The 14,424-nt window shown below is 35.0% G+C and overlaps 1 protein-coding gene across 3 annotated transcripts in view; it reads right to left on the bottom strand.

Annotated features, from left to right (window-relative positions):
* Positions 1-4,839: 4,839 nt before the first annotated feature.
* The window catches only part of dac (dachshund), a 113,818-nt gene continuing 104,233 nt past the window's right edge, over positions 4,840-14,424 (bottom strand). For 2 of the 3 annotated variants that reach the window (XM_067767235.1, XM_067767236.1), the window contains exons 9-11: positions 9,241-9,489; positions 8,561-9,067; positions 4,840-5,574 (exon numbers count right to left, since the gene is read on the bottom strand). In XM_067767235.1, the coding sequence (XP_067623336.1) occupies positions 5,441-5,574; positions 8,561-9,067; positions 9,241-9,489 (890 nt within the window). In that variant the 3' untranslated portion in view covers positions 4,840-5,440. Of the gene's footprint in view, positions 5,575-8,560; positions 9,100-9,240; positions 9,490-14,424 lie in introns of those variants that run through there. The other variant, XM_067767237.1, reaches the window with a different exon arrangement.

Below are 14,424 nucleotides of genomic sequence, written 5' to 3'. Positions count from 1 at the left end.
TTGAACTTGGAACCGAACCACGATCCATTTGGCCAATTTTAATTGCGTGTTCGGGTTCACAGTGTCAAAGAAATAAATACGTGTTTACACTTGTTAACACTTTTCGGAATGATATCAAAACTAATTTTATAATCAACGCTGTTTCTCGTTTCGGCAGAATCTTTCGCACCGAACGTCCCGGGTTCAGGTTCCGGCAAAGCAACATCCAAATTATTTCTATTGTTATTATAATTTAGATTTAATTTTTAGAATAGTCTTTTCAGCACTTCTTTAGGATGAATTTCGTACTATTTTGGTTTTTATATAGAACAACACCACAGAGTGTGGTTTAACACCAAATTTTTTTTGTGAGTGAAAATTAACTATTTTTATTGTTTGATCGCTACACTAAAAAAAAATGGGGAAAAATTAGACGCATGTTTATAAGACAGGACCCGTATCGTGTTTTCCGTGATCGAGTCGGCAATCGCGTATTTGGGGTGAGATGAAAGATCAGAACGGTTTTAAGTGTCGTAGCTGTTGACTACGGCAGGGATATCGGACGATGTGATTCCGTTTAGCTAGCGCTGGTTTCATAGGCCTTAGCTTTCATAACTTCTGTTGTTAATTTTAATTTGTTGCTCCTACTTGATTGCTGACCGTTTGGTCCTGTTTTGCGAATTAAAAATAATAATATAAAATTTTCAAAATATATAGATTTTCTTTGAAAACTATTGGTTTTGAAAGCCTGTTTGCCATCGAATGGGTTTTATTGACATTAAAAACTTTTTGAGTATGCTCGCTGAAGTCGTAATACCAAATTACTATACGGATTAAACGTTCACGCAATTTTACGAAACGAGCATTTCGATCACGGAACACACAATACGGGCCCTGGTTTCTTTGTTTAAGGACGAAATTCTTATTTGGGGAAAACAAATTTTTGGGTGTAAATTTAACTGGGTTGGTTCCTATACAAAAGGAAACAGTTGGAAAAGAGTTTTTACATATTTTTACCTTTCTAAATACAGCCAAAATAATTTTTTATTGCAACTTGGGTATTTGATATTCATGATTTTGCACTATAAGTGTTGCCGTATTCGTTTTACGTATCCGTGTTTTTTTTCATAGTTTAGTGAAAAGTTAACTATAGGAAAATGGCTTCCGAGGACAGAAAGTCACGAAAAAGGAGTATAGATATTCTCACAATAAAAATTATGACATATGACAAACAACCAAAATATAACAAACAAATTTCGGCTGCGTTAGCTCATGGTGGAATAACCAGGTGAATTAAGTCGTCAATTGTCTCGCTCTAAATTCTTCTTTGTTCTGTCATTCGGCTTCCTATCTGAAAATTTTCGACCAATGTTGTTTTGTGCTAAAATATTACGTCTATATGCGTATATTTAATTGATTACAAAACAATTAACTGTTAAAACAAACAATTTGTATTTACGTCATATCCAACTAAGTGTTTTAGCCTGTTCAGCGCTACTGAAGACTTTCGAGGAATTTTTTGTCTTTCCTACAACAAGAAAACCAAAACTGTCGTATTACACCTTATTTATGTTAAAACTTCGCTAAAGCACTGGAATTCTAAATACAGTTACAACAAATTTTAACTCACTGTTGTTATAAAAAAAATCAATCACCGTTGTTGCTTTGCCTAAAAAATCAGACCACTAAGATAGAGGAACAATTGGCGCCGGTTGGCAGAGAGAAGAAGCGACTGGCACGCCTTGTTGGACGGCCATAACCGTTTAAGCGGTTAAGCGCCAAATTAAGTAAATAAGTAAGTGACATAAGAGGAATGTTACAGTTATGGATTGTAATATAGAATATACGAATCCGGCTCGATCGGATCAGCATCTTCTGGTTCTAGGCCGATTGCCGCGCGATTAGTATACCCCCTGACATATTTTAGTAATTAATAACTTGGTAACATTAGTAATACATCATGAATTCAACTGCCAGGAGTTTTTGGGGGATCTTCAATTCAACTAAATAATGGATAACACCTCTCCCTTTTATGTCCGGTTTTTCGATGAAAGTTTCAACTGCAGTCAGTTTACTTTAGACGCATTCATTGAATTTTACAGCTCATCATTGTTTATTTTTATTCGATGCTAAAAGTAAGGTAAACTCGCACTGGTCCTGTGTTTCCCTTCTGCATTGGCGTTAGGTAACACTGATAGTAACAACATCAGCACTGAAATCCAGCGAAGAATCAATCTTGCCAATAAATGCCACTTTGGACTAGGTAGCCAAATGAAAAGTAAAGTCCTCTCTCGGCGAACGAAAATCATACTCTACAAGTCACTTATCGTACCTGTCCTGCTATATGGGGCAAAAGCATGGACCATGACAACAGCTGCTTTGGGAGTGTTCGAGAGAAAAGTTCTTCGAAAGATTTATGAACCTCTACGCGTTGGCGATGGCGAGTACCGAAGAAGATTTAATGATGAGCTGTACGAGCTATACGCAAAAATCAACATCGTCCAGCGAATTAAAACGCAGCGGCTGCGCTGGCTAGGCCATTATGCGAATGAAGTTTCTATCGGAACCCACCTATGGAAGCAGAGGTAGAGGGTGGCCCCCACTCCGTTGAAAGGACCAGGTGGAAAACGATTTAAACTCCATTGGTATGACCAGTTGGCGCCGGTTGGCGGAGCGAATGAGCGACTGGCGCGCCTTGTTGGACGGACATAACCGTTTAGACGGTTAAGCGCCAATTAAGTAAGTAAGTAAGATATGCTAAAAAACAGTTTCTGTAATGGCTTCCGTAGCAAGATATTTATTTTTCTACTCATATTTTTTCTTTTCGACCCAGTCTAATGTACATTGAGTAGCCATATGGCACCGAAATAAAATTTCTTTATCTGCGTATTTCGTTTTTCATTATAATTTCAATTGCATTAGATTTGGTAGATCAGCATATTTCTGAAGTGAATCTAGACTGAAAAAAATTTCTTTGCAACTAGAATTCATATCAGTATAGTCATAAAACGAAAAACATGGAAAGTTGGAAGAATCCTGCTTGATCTATTTAGTAAATTTTTTCAGCTTCTGAGAGCCCATGACTTTAAGGTTTAATGACTACCTCCGAACTGGTACTAATCGGATACAGATCGAGACAGCCGGTACCAACAGGTCTTAAGTCTGAGCTATGTATTTGAATTTAAATGAATTGCTCGAACGCAGCGACTAACTATTTCAGAAGCACTTTAGTCTGCAAAGGAAGACAATAGCCATTTCGTACGATATCACAGTGTTAAAAGTATTTGTTGAAAGTACTGAGAAGGGACAGAATTCGAACTAGTGTCGTCTCTTAATGAGATAGTTCTGTGTTGGGTAATGGAACAGGCGGAAGACTTTGTTGCCATAAATTTTTTTCAATGGGAGTATGCTTTGCGATGACTTCAAGGATCGATAAAGCAAACGGCAGAGCTTGGCAAATAAAAATCCAAGCCGCTTTTAAAATATCAGCCAAAAAATTGAGTTGAGCTGAAATATTTTAATTTCAGGGTGCTGCTCATAAGATTTTTATATGTATGCATGTGTGTTTTTTTTTTTTTTTGTTCATAAAAAGGTTTTCCGGGTTTGTATTAGTGCTTAAAAACATTTATTCGGTTATAAAGCAGTTATATGTTTCAAACTAATAACTGACTACTTATTATACTGGGTCGATTTATTAACCAATATCGCGCCATCCATTTATCGATGGATTTGGGCTAAGGAAAAAAAGTTCCACTACGTATACCCAAAAAAATAATTTTCGAGCCTGCGAAAAAAAATGGCGAAAGGGTAAATTTTTCGATCAAAACACTCCCCAAAAACCGAAAAATATTTTTTTTTTTTTTTGGAGACTGTTATCGCCAACGTTTTTACAACAGTTTTTTAAAAAAAAAATATTTTTTGTGTTTTGGGGAGTATTTTGGTCGAAAAATTTACCCTTTTGCCATTTTTTTTTCGTAGGCTCGAAAATTATTTTTTTGGGTATGCGTAGTAGAACTTTTTTTCCTGAGTCCAAACCCTATCGAAAAATCGATGGCGCGATATCGGTTAACTTTCGTCCATACAAATCGACCCAGGTTACTACTTATAGTCTTAAATCCCGTGATTGCACGAACTTCGTTATTTTAAAAAAGCTTAAATTTCGTCAGCGCATACTTCCACCTGAAGTAGGAATGGTGTTATACCATGAAGCTGGAGTTATAGTGGCTTTAACAGATATTGTGCAAAAAAAAACCTAATTTCTTCATTTTATAAAGTCTGATTTTCACATATTGTCTTCTTAACGGTATAAGAAGACACTAGCCTTATTGTCAGACACTTTCCATAATGGTTTTGTCCCGCCCGACACTGAAGCTTCATGGTATATCAACATTCTTATTTAAGTGGAAGTATGAGCTGACGAAAATTTAACTTTTATAATATGATGAAGGTCTGGCAGTCACCGGCGCTGTAGGTCCTTTATTCTATTTTTCTGAAGCGCCTTATCATTAACACTAACACTACTCTGGGCCTTCTATTATTATCTTTAAATCTTAAAAGTTCCTATTCGCTAAATAATACTACAAAAAGCTCTTCTCACTATGTACCGTAAAAACTAATTACCTAATTACTATGAAGTATATGAACATTGTGGAGTTAATTTTTATGCGTTTTTTAAAAACTATTGAACAAATACTTCCTACATTATACTATTACTAAAAATTTAACTTTATACAAATATGCAATTACTATTTATAGTGGGTTTTTAATACTTATTACTGTAGTTATTTTCCTTTAGCAAATTTATGTATTTTAATATATTTATATTAAAACGAGAAAAAATTTCCTAGACTGATATTGTTTTTTTTTTTACTGAAAATAAATATTTTATTTACATCTTCAAAAAAAATCTTAAACTAGAGTTTGACTATTTACAAAACTACTTACGTAGGTATTTCACTGGTTAATAGTTTTATATGTAATTTAGCGCGCCGGCTTGATGTGCTACGATTTTGAAATGCTCTTTTAATTTTATTATGTAATTTGTGAAATTTTTAAGCACTTTGTAACCTTTTTTCATATTTTCGTATACATACTAAGCACTGTTAGCGGTTTTCAAATTAACTGTTCTTTATTCATTTGGAATTATAATATTTTCCAACGTTTCTGTTTGGTTCAAAACACTCCATTTTTTTACTTAAATTTTCCAAATTTCACTTTTTTCTGTTTTGTGATTGCACTTTGAGATCAATACTTAAAAATTCTGCTTTTTATTTTGCTCATTTCCGTACTTCTTATATTTTTCTTGTATTTTATTTTTATTATTATTATTTTTTTTTTCATATAAATATTTATGTGATAAATTAGAAAATAATTAATTGCCGTCGGCAAATCACTTATTTTGAATATTTTTACGAAAATTCATTTCAAGTCACAAATATTCAATGCTGTTTTTGTTCTTTATTTAATTAGCACTACCGAAGAGCACCGAGTTCTTGTAGTAGGCTGGGGGACGTTCGGTAAGTGGACTCTTGACATCACGTTCAGCATTAGCGACGCGTGACTTGCGCTCCAATTCTATCTCCTGCGCCAAGGACTCTGTTTGGATAAAGAGAGAGGAAGAAAAAAAACAAAAAAAATAAATTTGTTTTATGATAAATGTACAATTACATAAACTTAGTTACAATTTTGAAATAATTCGGACTCAATATAAACAATATCAATCTCAATGAACTTAGTTAATATATTTATATTGATTAGAGAAGAGGGGATTCGTGCTTAGTTAGTTTTACTCAATACCATTTTCTATATATTTTTTTTTAAAGAGATTTTTTAAACTAATTGTTGCCAAATGCATTTTAATAGAGAGATAGGCACATATTGCTTTAGAAAATCCAATGTCACTTATCAAGTTCTGTTGAACGAGCCTTAGAATATTACCCACAATTTGGATTAAAACCACATAGAATATATTATCAGACCCCTTTTTGCACTGATAATTTGATGTTTCATGAACAATTTAACAATGGCATACCAAAAATTCAAAACAAGATCCATAAAATAACTACTTGATAATAATTATGAAATAAAATTGGATGAAAAATTGTGACAAATCTTTAGTACAACATAATTATTTAAAACAATCTTCCTTAACAGACAAATTAAGTTTAAATATTGATTAATCAAACTAATCTAACTAAAACCATTGCGTAAGGTTTCAGAGATAGCTCCAAAAATATCCGAAACAATCCAAAAGTTATCCTGAAATAATCTCGTCTCAAAATAGCCCCGAAATCTATCCCGCAACTATTCCAAAAAAGAATACAGAAATAGCTCAGCTATGATACTTATAAAATTCTCCAGAAAACCTACACAAAAAAAATCTGTAACAATCCTGAAAACAATCCCAAAATAATCAGGAATCATATCCAAAATGTTCTGGAGATAATACCGAAATCGTGTGGAAAAGAATGAGGAGATAGTCCCGAAGCGGCCTCAAATCAGTTACGAAAAAATCCGAAATAATATCGAAAATAATCTCTTAACCATGCCGAACAAATAAACGAAGTAGTTCCGAAATAGTCAAAAACTCATCCAGAAATAATCCCTCATTGGCCCCGATTACCGCTAATAACCCTGCCATTTACCCTAAATGCCTCTGAAAGCCATTCCTCAACTACATTAGATTCGGGTTTAGTCTGGAAATATTTCAGAATTCCGGATTGATCCACAAAATATTACAAAAGTTGTTCCTGATATAGACACTAAAAAAAGGGAGATAACGCCGACATTCTCCCTTAAATGAAGGCTGCCCAATTTTCCAAAATAACCGCTCAATTTTTATGGCCCAAGGTCAATATATGTAAAGTTATAACTATTTAAAAGTAAGGGTTCGCACGGGGCGCAGAACTCCATTGGCCTACCAACCCCCTATATGAAGTCCGTGTGCCGAATTTCATTAAAATCATACTACCCGTTCAGGCTTGATTGAATCACCACTATGTGTGAAAATTTAAAAAAGTTAGTGTCACAAGAGCCGTGGGACCCCTTGCACTCCTTAAAAAATTTGAAAGTCAATATTCGTTCAGAAAATCTTTTTATCTTCCAGAATGAATTAAAAAGAAGAGAAAGGGCAAACAGAAAAACATAAAAAAAGACACGGAAAAAATTCGAAAACATTTGTTCTGAATTTTCCCCGCGAATAGGCACATCCAAAAAAATTAAGACAATGAGTTGTTCCAGACAATTGACTTTATAGGGGTTATTTGAAAAAAAAAGAGTGCCTCTAAAATATCCTCTTTTCTCTCGAAAACTTGGGTCATTATAGCTGAAGAATTATTCTTTCACATACGAGGCAGCAAATAATCCATAGTACAGGTTTACAAGTATGATATGTATAAGAAGGAAACAATTCCTTTCTCTTTCTAACACACTACAACGAAGCGTCCAAATTACCGGGGTTTCTGTCATGGAAAGCGATGCAGGGAAACAAAAAAAGGGGCGCAATATCAGATATGGGTTGCTGTGATGGTAAATTTTTTTGAACGAATTTAGTATGAAAATGTAGTGCACCTATATCGGTCCTACAGAAAATTATACAAAAGTTTTGAATTGGGGTATCTGAGGACGCGTAGTTAATCCAGCATTAAGAATACAGACACGGGTGCTAAGTTTTTTACCCGTTCAAAAGTTCTCCGCGGAAAACAGTTTGAAACCGAGGTCGACTGCAATAACCCGTCCTAAAATGTGGAAAGAGAAATGTCCTGTTATAAATAGTCCAAAGAGAAAAAGTATCGAAATTATTGGAAGCGAGGCAAAAACGCTTCTATTGACACCTCCCTCGATGATTTTGCTCGTGTTTTAGCAATCGTCCCCGGTAATAAAGTATCACAATTTGCTAATTAAAATTGTCCAAAACATATGGATTTTAAAGAGATGTAACTAAGTGCTCGTTTGAAAGTAAATAAGGATATTTCTTTGTAATATAACAATAAAAATTTTACGCCGTTTTCGTTAGCAGCTACTACACTTTTTTGGACCTAAGAAGTACAACAGTGCCAAATATCATCCACAAAAAAAAACGAAGAAGAACAAGCGATTTATCAGGTGAGCGTGGCTGTGTATGTACGTTCTGCTACATATCCTCCTTGTAGACCTCTACAATGCAAATTATCCACACACACTACTGATAACTCTTTACCTGATTGAAAGGCAAGTTCTTTCTCCTTCAAAAGAACCGACCCGGAACCAGTTATCTGCGGCATTATTGTGTTTATTCAAAAGCATTTTAGAAAAAAAAAAATCGCGACTCTATTTCCGAATATGCTCTTCAAGGGTTTTACAGGCTAACTTTGATTCTAAAAATAGTGAGCGCCCGAATATTATATCCTGTATTTCCTGTTACTTATGCATGAAACAGGTAAACTGGCTTCCAATTACTTACATAATATGTGATATTTAGAGTACCTTTTGCAGACCTTATATCAGACCAAAACCCGGTCGTAAGTTGACTAATAACTGCTTCCTATTTTATTTTTTTTCTTCTCATTATATAATTTTTATAACGTGCATCACTTGAACTTACCTGAATAATTTTGCCAAAAGGCACCAGTAGCCATTAAATCAATGGCTGGATAATTCCATGGTGTTTTACCACCACTAGCTGCAGCCGCTGCGGCTGCTGCTGCTGCTGCCGCAGCCAAATTACTTTCTGCTTGCGAAGTGGGTGGCAAACTCAATGAACGTTCAATACTGGTTGCATCACCACAATCGCTACGTTCTGAGCGCTCGCACTGATCACGTGATTCAGCGCGTGCCGTATTATCACGTTCACAGTGTTCCAAACGATCGGCACTACGACGTCCGACCGGACTATCATGATCCGAATGAGGTTCACGTTTAAAACTGGGACTTTCAGAACGTTGTCGCAAATTATGATGATGTAGGTTCTGTTGTTGTGAGTGATGATGGGGCAATGATTGGGTTTGTAACTGTTGTTGCTGTTGTGTATTTTGTGATTGTTGTGTTAGCGTGCATCCATCACTGTTATTCAACGATTTCTCAGACTTTTCATTCGATTTACAATCGTTATCTATGGGGCGAGATTGAAAGCACAGGGAGAGGCTGTTTGTTAAAGGAAAGGCGGTTAATCGTAATATTAAGTGAGAATTTCAATATATTGAACATAAATGTTATAAATTTAATAGAACCAGCTTAATTTTATATATTAAAAGTTTAAAAACATGTTAAACGTGCTCTACCCACCTGCTTCTGTTTTACGTGCCCCAACTTCTCCATTATTGTTTTTGCATTCACCACCTACGCTACTGCGACCCTCCTCGGTAGCATTCGGTCCGTTCGTGCAATTGGCGCTACCACCATTGTTGCCGTTACCGCTACCGCTATTTCCAACTACATTGGTTTGGTGTGCCGTTTTTCGTTTGCCACCATCCAGCTGCTGTTGATAGCGTATACGCATTTTACGCTCACGCCGGTAGCGTTTCTGATACAAAACTGCAAGAGAAAGAAAAATACAAAAAATTGGGGACTCCTATTGTTAAAGGAAAAAGATGAAATCATCTAAGCAGAGCAGCAGTAAAAACACACAAAATTGTAATCCAATATGCAACTGCAGATCGCCCACAGCCAAGCAACCCGATCGTCCATTCGTAAATTCATCATATCTGTAATAAATATGTTAACACTAGATACCTTTATATTAGTTGCGCTCGGTAAAACCGCACTCTTGGAAGTGACCCAATTTTCAAGAAAAAGTCGACCTATCATATATTTAATAATTGCGTGACATTTTATCTTAAAGGTGACCATGCCATTTTGTCTAATGGCCCTAGGATATTGTACCCATGCATAAGGTTGGGATAGGTTATGTTGAACTGGTTGGTCCGTGAGGACCTCACCTAATCTGATTGAGCTCATATTGTAACCAGAGCTTTTCTCAACGACCAAACAAAAAAACCCTGCAATATATCTCTCCTCTTGCAATAACTTGAAGCTTTCTAGCCTCTCCTAATACCTGGAGCCCTGGCCTTGCGAAGGCACGAGCACAGTACATGTGCTAGCACTGACAAGGCGTAATATAAAAGCAGCCAGAAGACAGTGTCCAGTTAGAATACCCATCATGAGTCTACAGTCGTCTCTTTGTAATGATAGGAGTAACTTTGTAAGTCTAAGCTTGTTAGACCTGCACATTATGTTAGACACTTTGCTGCCCCGAGCTTGGTTCCACGCCCTTCCTGGTTGACCGATCATTTGCAGTTTTAGTGATCCGACTTTTTTTATACTCATCTCAGCAGAGCTCACAGAGTATATTAACTTTGTTCGCATAACGGTAATCCGTAACGACATAAACTAATCGAGATAGATATAGACTTCTTTCTATATATCAAAATGATCTGGGCGAAAAAAGAAATTCATTTAGCCATGTCCGTCCGTCCGTCCGTAAACACGATAACTTGAGTAAGTTTTGAGGTATCTTGATAAAATTTGGTATGTTGGTTGCTGGGCACTCATCTCAGATCGCTATTTAAAACGAATGAAATAGGAACATAACCACGCCCATTCTTTCGATATCGAAAATTTCGAAAAATCTAAAAAGTGCGATAATTCATTACCAAAGACGGCTAAAGCGATGAAACTTGGTACGTGAGTTGAACTTATGACGCAGAATAGAAAACTAGTAAAATTTTGGACAATGGGCGTGGCACCGCCCATTTTTAAAAGAAGATAATTTCAAAGTTTTGCAAGCTGTAATTTTGCAGTCGTTGAAGATATCATGATGAAATTTGGCAGGAACGTTACTCCTATTACTATATGTGTGCTAAGTTAAAATTTGCAAAATCGGATTACGAACACGCCCACTTTTAAAAAAACATTTTTTTAGAGATTTTTTCAAGTTTTGAAAATTATTTGCTTACAGTGTACTATTTGCAAATTAATTTTAAAAAAATGACCACAAAGTACACGGTTTTAAAAGAGTACCCGAATCCGAATATTTACACTATCCGGGTCGATTTGTATGGACTAAAGTTAAACGATATCGCGCCATCGATTTTTCGATGGGATTTGGGCTCAGGAAAAAAAGTCCACTACTCATACCCAAAAAATAATTTCGAGCCTGCAAAAAAATGACGAAAGGGTCAATTTTTCGACAAAAAACTCAAAAAATATTTTTTTAAACTGTTGTAAAAACGTTGTCGATAATAGTTTTTTGAAAAAAAAAATATTTTGTGGGTTTTGGGGAGTGTTTTCGTCATTTTTTTCGCTGGTTCGAAAATTATTTTTTTGGGTATGCGTAGGGGAACTTATTTTCCTGAGCCCAAATCCTGTCGAAAAATCGATGGCGTACTGGGTTTTGGAAAATCGTGCGGATCCGAAAAAGTACCCAGTTATGGAAAAGTACGCGGCTCATGAAAGTACCTGCTTATCAAAATGTTCCCTGTTCCAAAAAAGTACCAGGTTCTGGGAAAGTATCAGGTTCTAAAAATTACTGTGCTCCGGAAATGTACCCGGTTTTAAAAAAGTGACCGGTTTAAGAAAACCTCGTTTCTGAAAAAGTTTTTCGGATCTTAAAAAGGACCCGGTTCTATAAAATAACCCAATTCAAAAAAGGACCCGGTTCTAAAAAAGTAACCGGTAGTTAAAACCTCGGCTCAGAAAAAATTCCTTATTTTAAAAAGGTAATCGATGCTGAAAAAGTAAACAACTCTAAGAAAGTATCCGGTTCAGCATGTACGCAGTTCTGACAAAGTGCCCAGTACCTAAACAATACCCGGTTCTTAATGTGTACCTAGTTCAAAAGAGTAGCCAGTTCAAAAAAGTAACCGGTTCTTAAATAGTAACAGGTTCTTAAATAGAAACCGGTTTTATAAAAGTAGTCGGTTCTTTCATATGTCACTCATTTTCTGCAATAGTATTATAACCCAAAAAAAGGATTTTTGAATTACTAAAACTAAATATGCAGCTTAAGAAAACTAAAAAATCCATTTTTAAGGCACGCCCGATTAAAAAGATACAAATAAATATTCATTATAACAAACATAAGACAATAATAAATGAAAAGTACTAGCATTGTTGCTAGAGCTCATGTTAATCAACTATTCGAATATTCGGTTGGTCGATTAAGAAAAGCTGTTTGGTAAATCAGTTAATTATCACAATCGACTAGTTGTTTGCATTTGATAAGTGAGAGATGCAACTATTCGAATACTTTTTTTTTATAGTTTAGTAAGCTCTGCGTTTAGTAAAGACGTTGCGGAGTTAATGTAAGTCATCTGCAGTCGATTAGCAAATATTTTTTAGTAAAATAATCAATTATCACTAATCGAATAGTCGAATGCAGACAGCTATTCCATTAGTGACAGATCCGAATAGTTTTTGTTTTTTGTTTTTTTTTTGTAATTTATAATGGGTTTTGTGCTTTGTAAAGATTTGATGGTGTTAATGTAAGTCATTAGACAAACCGACTAGTCGTTTAACCGAATAATCGATTTTAATATATTATTGTAAAAAATCGTGGAAGTTTTATACAACGTTTCTTCTTAATACCAGTATTTTTCGTTTATTACTGTTTAACGTTTATTTTGAAAACTATTTCTAAATTTTTAGTTCGATGTGTTTAGAGAAGTCATTGATTATTATACTCAGCTGAGCAGAGTCACAGAGTATATTAATTTTGTTCGCATAATGGTACCCCGTAACGGCATAAACTAATAATTTGTATGCTCATATGTAGATTTTCTTGCTTGTAAATTTATTGACTTTTTTCACATTTTATGCTATCAAAAAAGCTTAACTATTTGTTTTCAATCGTTAATTCGCCATTAGTTGTTGGCGGCCGGCCGCCTTTCATTCATTTGATCATTCAATCGATTGAATGATCGGACGCATGACTCTAGAGTCTAGACTCTTTAACGTTTGTTGTTTGTCGACGCAATCAACTGCGAATCCGTTTCGTGTGTGGGCCTGCCTTGTTATTGCAATTCAATTATGTTCAGTTCACTCTATGGTAATTTGCAAATGAACTCTGGTAAATATTCAAGTCAATTTGGATTAGTTCAAATGACATTTGATTAGTTGGTATGCAATCAAAATTTTAAAACTTTTTTATATGAAATATTCAAAAGGGTTTAATGAATATGATTCAGTAACGATTTTAGTTATTATCTTTTTTCTAAAAAAAAAAAAAACCTATGTATATACTTTTAATGTATTCAGAAGCGATTATAATTTTTATCCTGGAAACTGTACTTCAAAAACTTAAAATTGTAGGTACAGATTAAAGCCCTTGCGTTTCTTATGCACTTCCTTCATTAATATTCTTATTCTCCATTTAATTAAACTTTAGTCATATTCTCACTTTTGCAATGCTTATAATCATCTCCCACGACAGTTTTGAAACGTGGGTTGCACGCACATAAAATAAAAGAAATTTGCAGAAAGAATCTAGAAGCTCAGCTTCGTAGCACAATGTCTCTCTTTTCCATTTCACTAAACAGACAACAAATTAATTCGCACTGACACACCTAACTAAATGCAAGTTCTGGTAGGCAGAAAAGAAGAAGGCTGGCAACTCACTCAACAAAAATGTCACTACTTATGTACTACGTTAGGGTGATCCTCATAAATCAAATAAATTATTTTTCCCAGCATCATCCCTTCATGCGGTAATACGTAGGTCGAGAAACTCACATATACATTTTGGTTTCTATTAAACACGGTTAAGGTTAAGTTATGTTTAGATTGCTCTTTGAGGACTCAACAAATTTTAATTATAGTTGGCGATTAAGCATATACATACATTTTGAGACCCGGTTCGAAATGCTTACGGCGCGCTGCACAGGGAATCAAGTTCTGAATGCCCCATGAAGACTCAATGTATTAAAGACTGCACAACTACTATACCGGGGGTTTCTTAAGTTGTTTCGGTATATTTGTAAGTGATACTCCGACTACAGCATTATCGACTTTGGGTGTTAGAAATCAAAAAAATCGATTTTAATCTTTTCAGTCTCGACCAGTGGGACAACCTTTAACAGTGTCCAGGGCCCATAAGTTATATATGTTTTTGACCTAGGTAGTACCATACGCGGTAGTACTGGAACATATCGTTTATTTGACTTAGAAGGATAACCCTATTTTACGTATTTACTTATAAATAAATATATGATTATTATTATGGGCATTGTAATTAAATTAAATATATTTTTGAAATTTCAGTACAGATAACATTGTGAATCTAAAAGATTGCAATACTTTTTATATGAATTCTGAATTCTTGATAAATGACTTATGGCTCCTTTCATCATCCTCACTTATCGAAATTATAGTTATCTCCATCCTAACTGAAGCAACGACCGAAAATTAAATGCAAGGTCAAAGTGTAAACAAATGTCAACTGTTGGTTTTCATGTACTCAAAATATATATTTAC

The sequence above is a fragment of the Eurosta solidaginis genome, chromosome 2 (assembly GCF_040869045.1).
Source record: "Eurosta solidaginis isolate ZX-2024a chromosome 2, ASM4086904v1, whole genome shotgun sequence".
NCBI classification, from domain to species: Eukaryota; Metazoa; Arthropoda; class Insecta; order Diptera; family Tephritidae; genus Eurosta; species Eurosta solidaginis.
The sequence above is the reverse complement of the archived record's forward strand: the minus strand, read 5'-3'. Positions and strand labels throughout refer to the sequence as shown.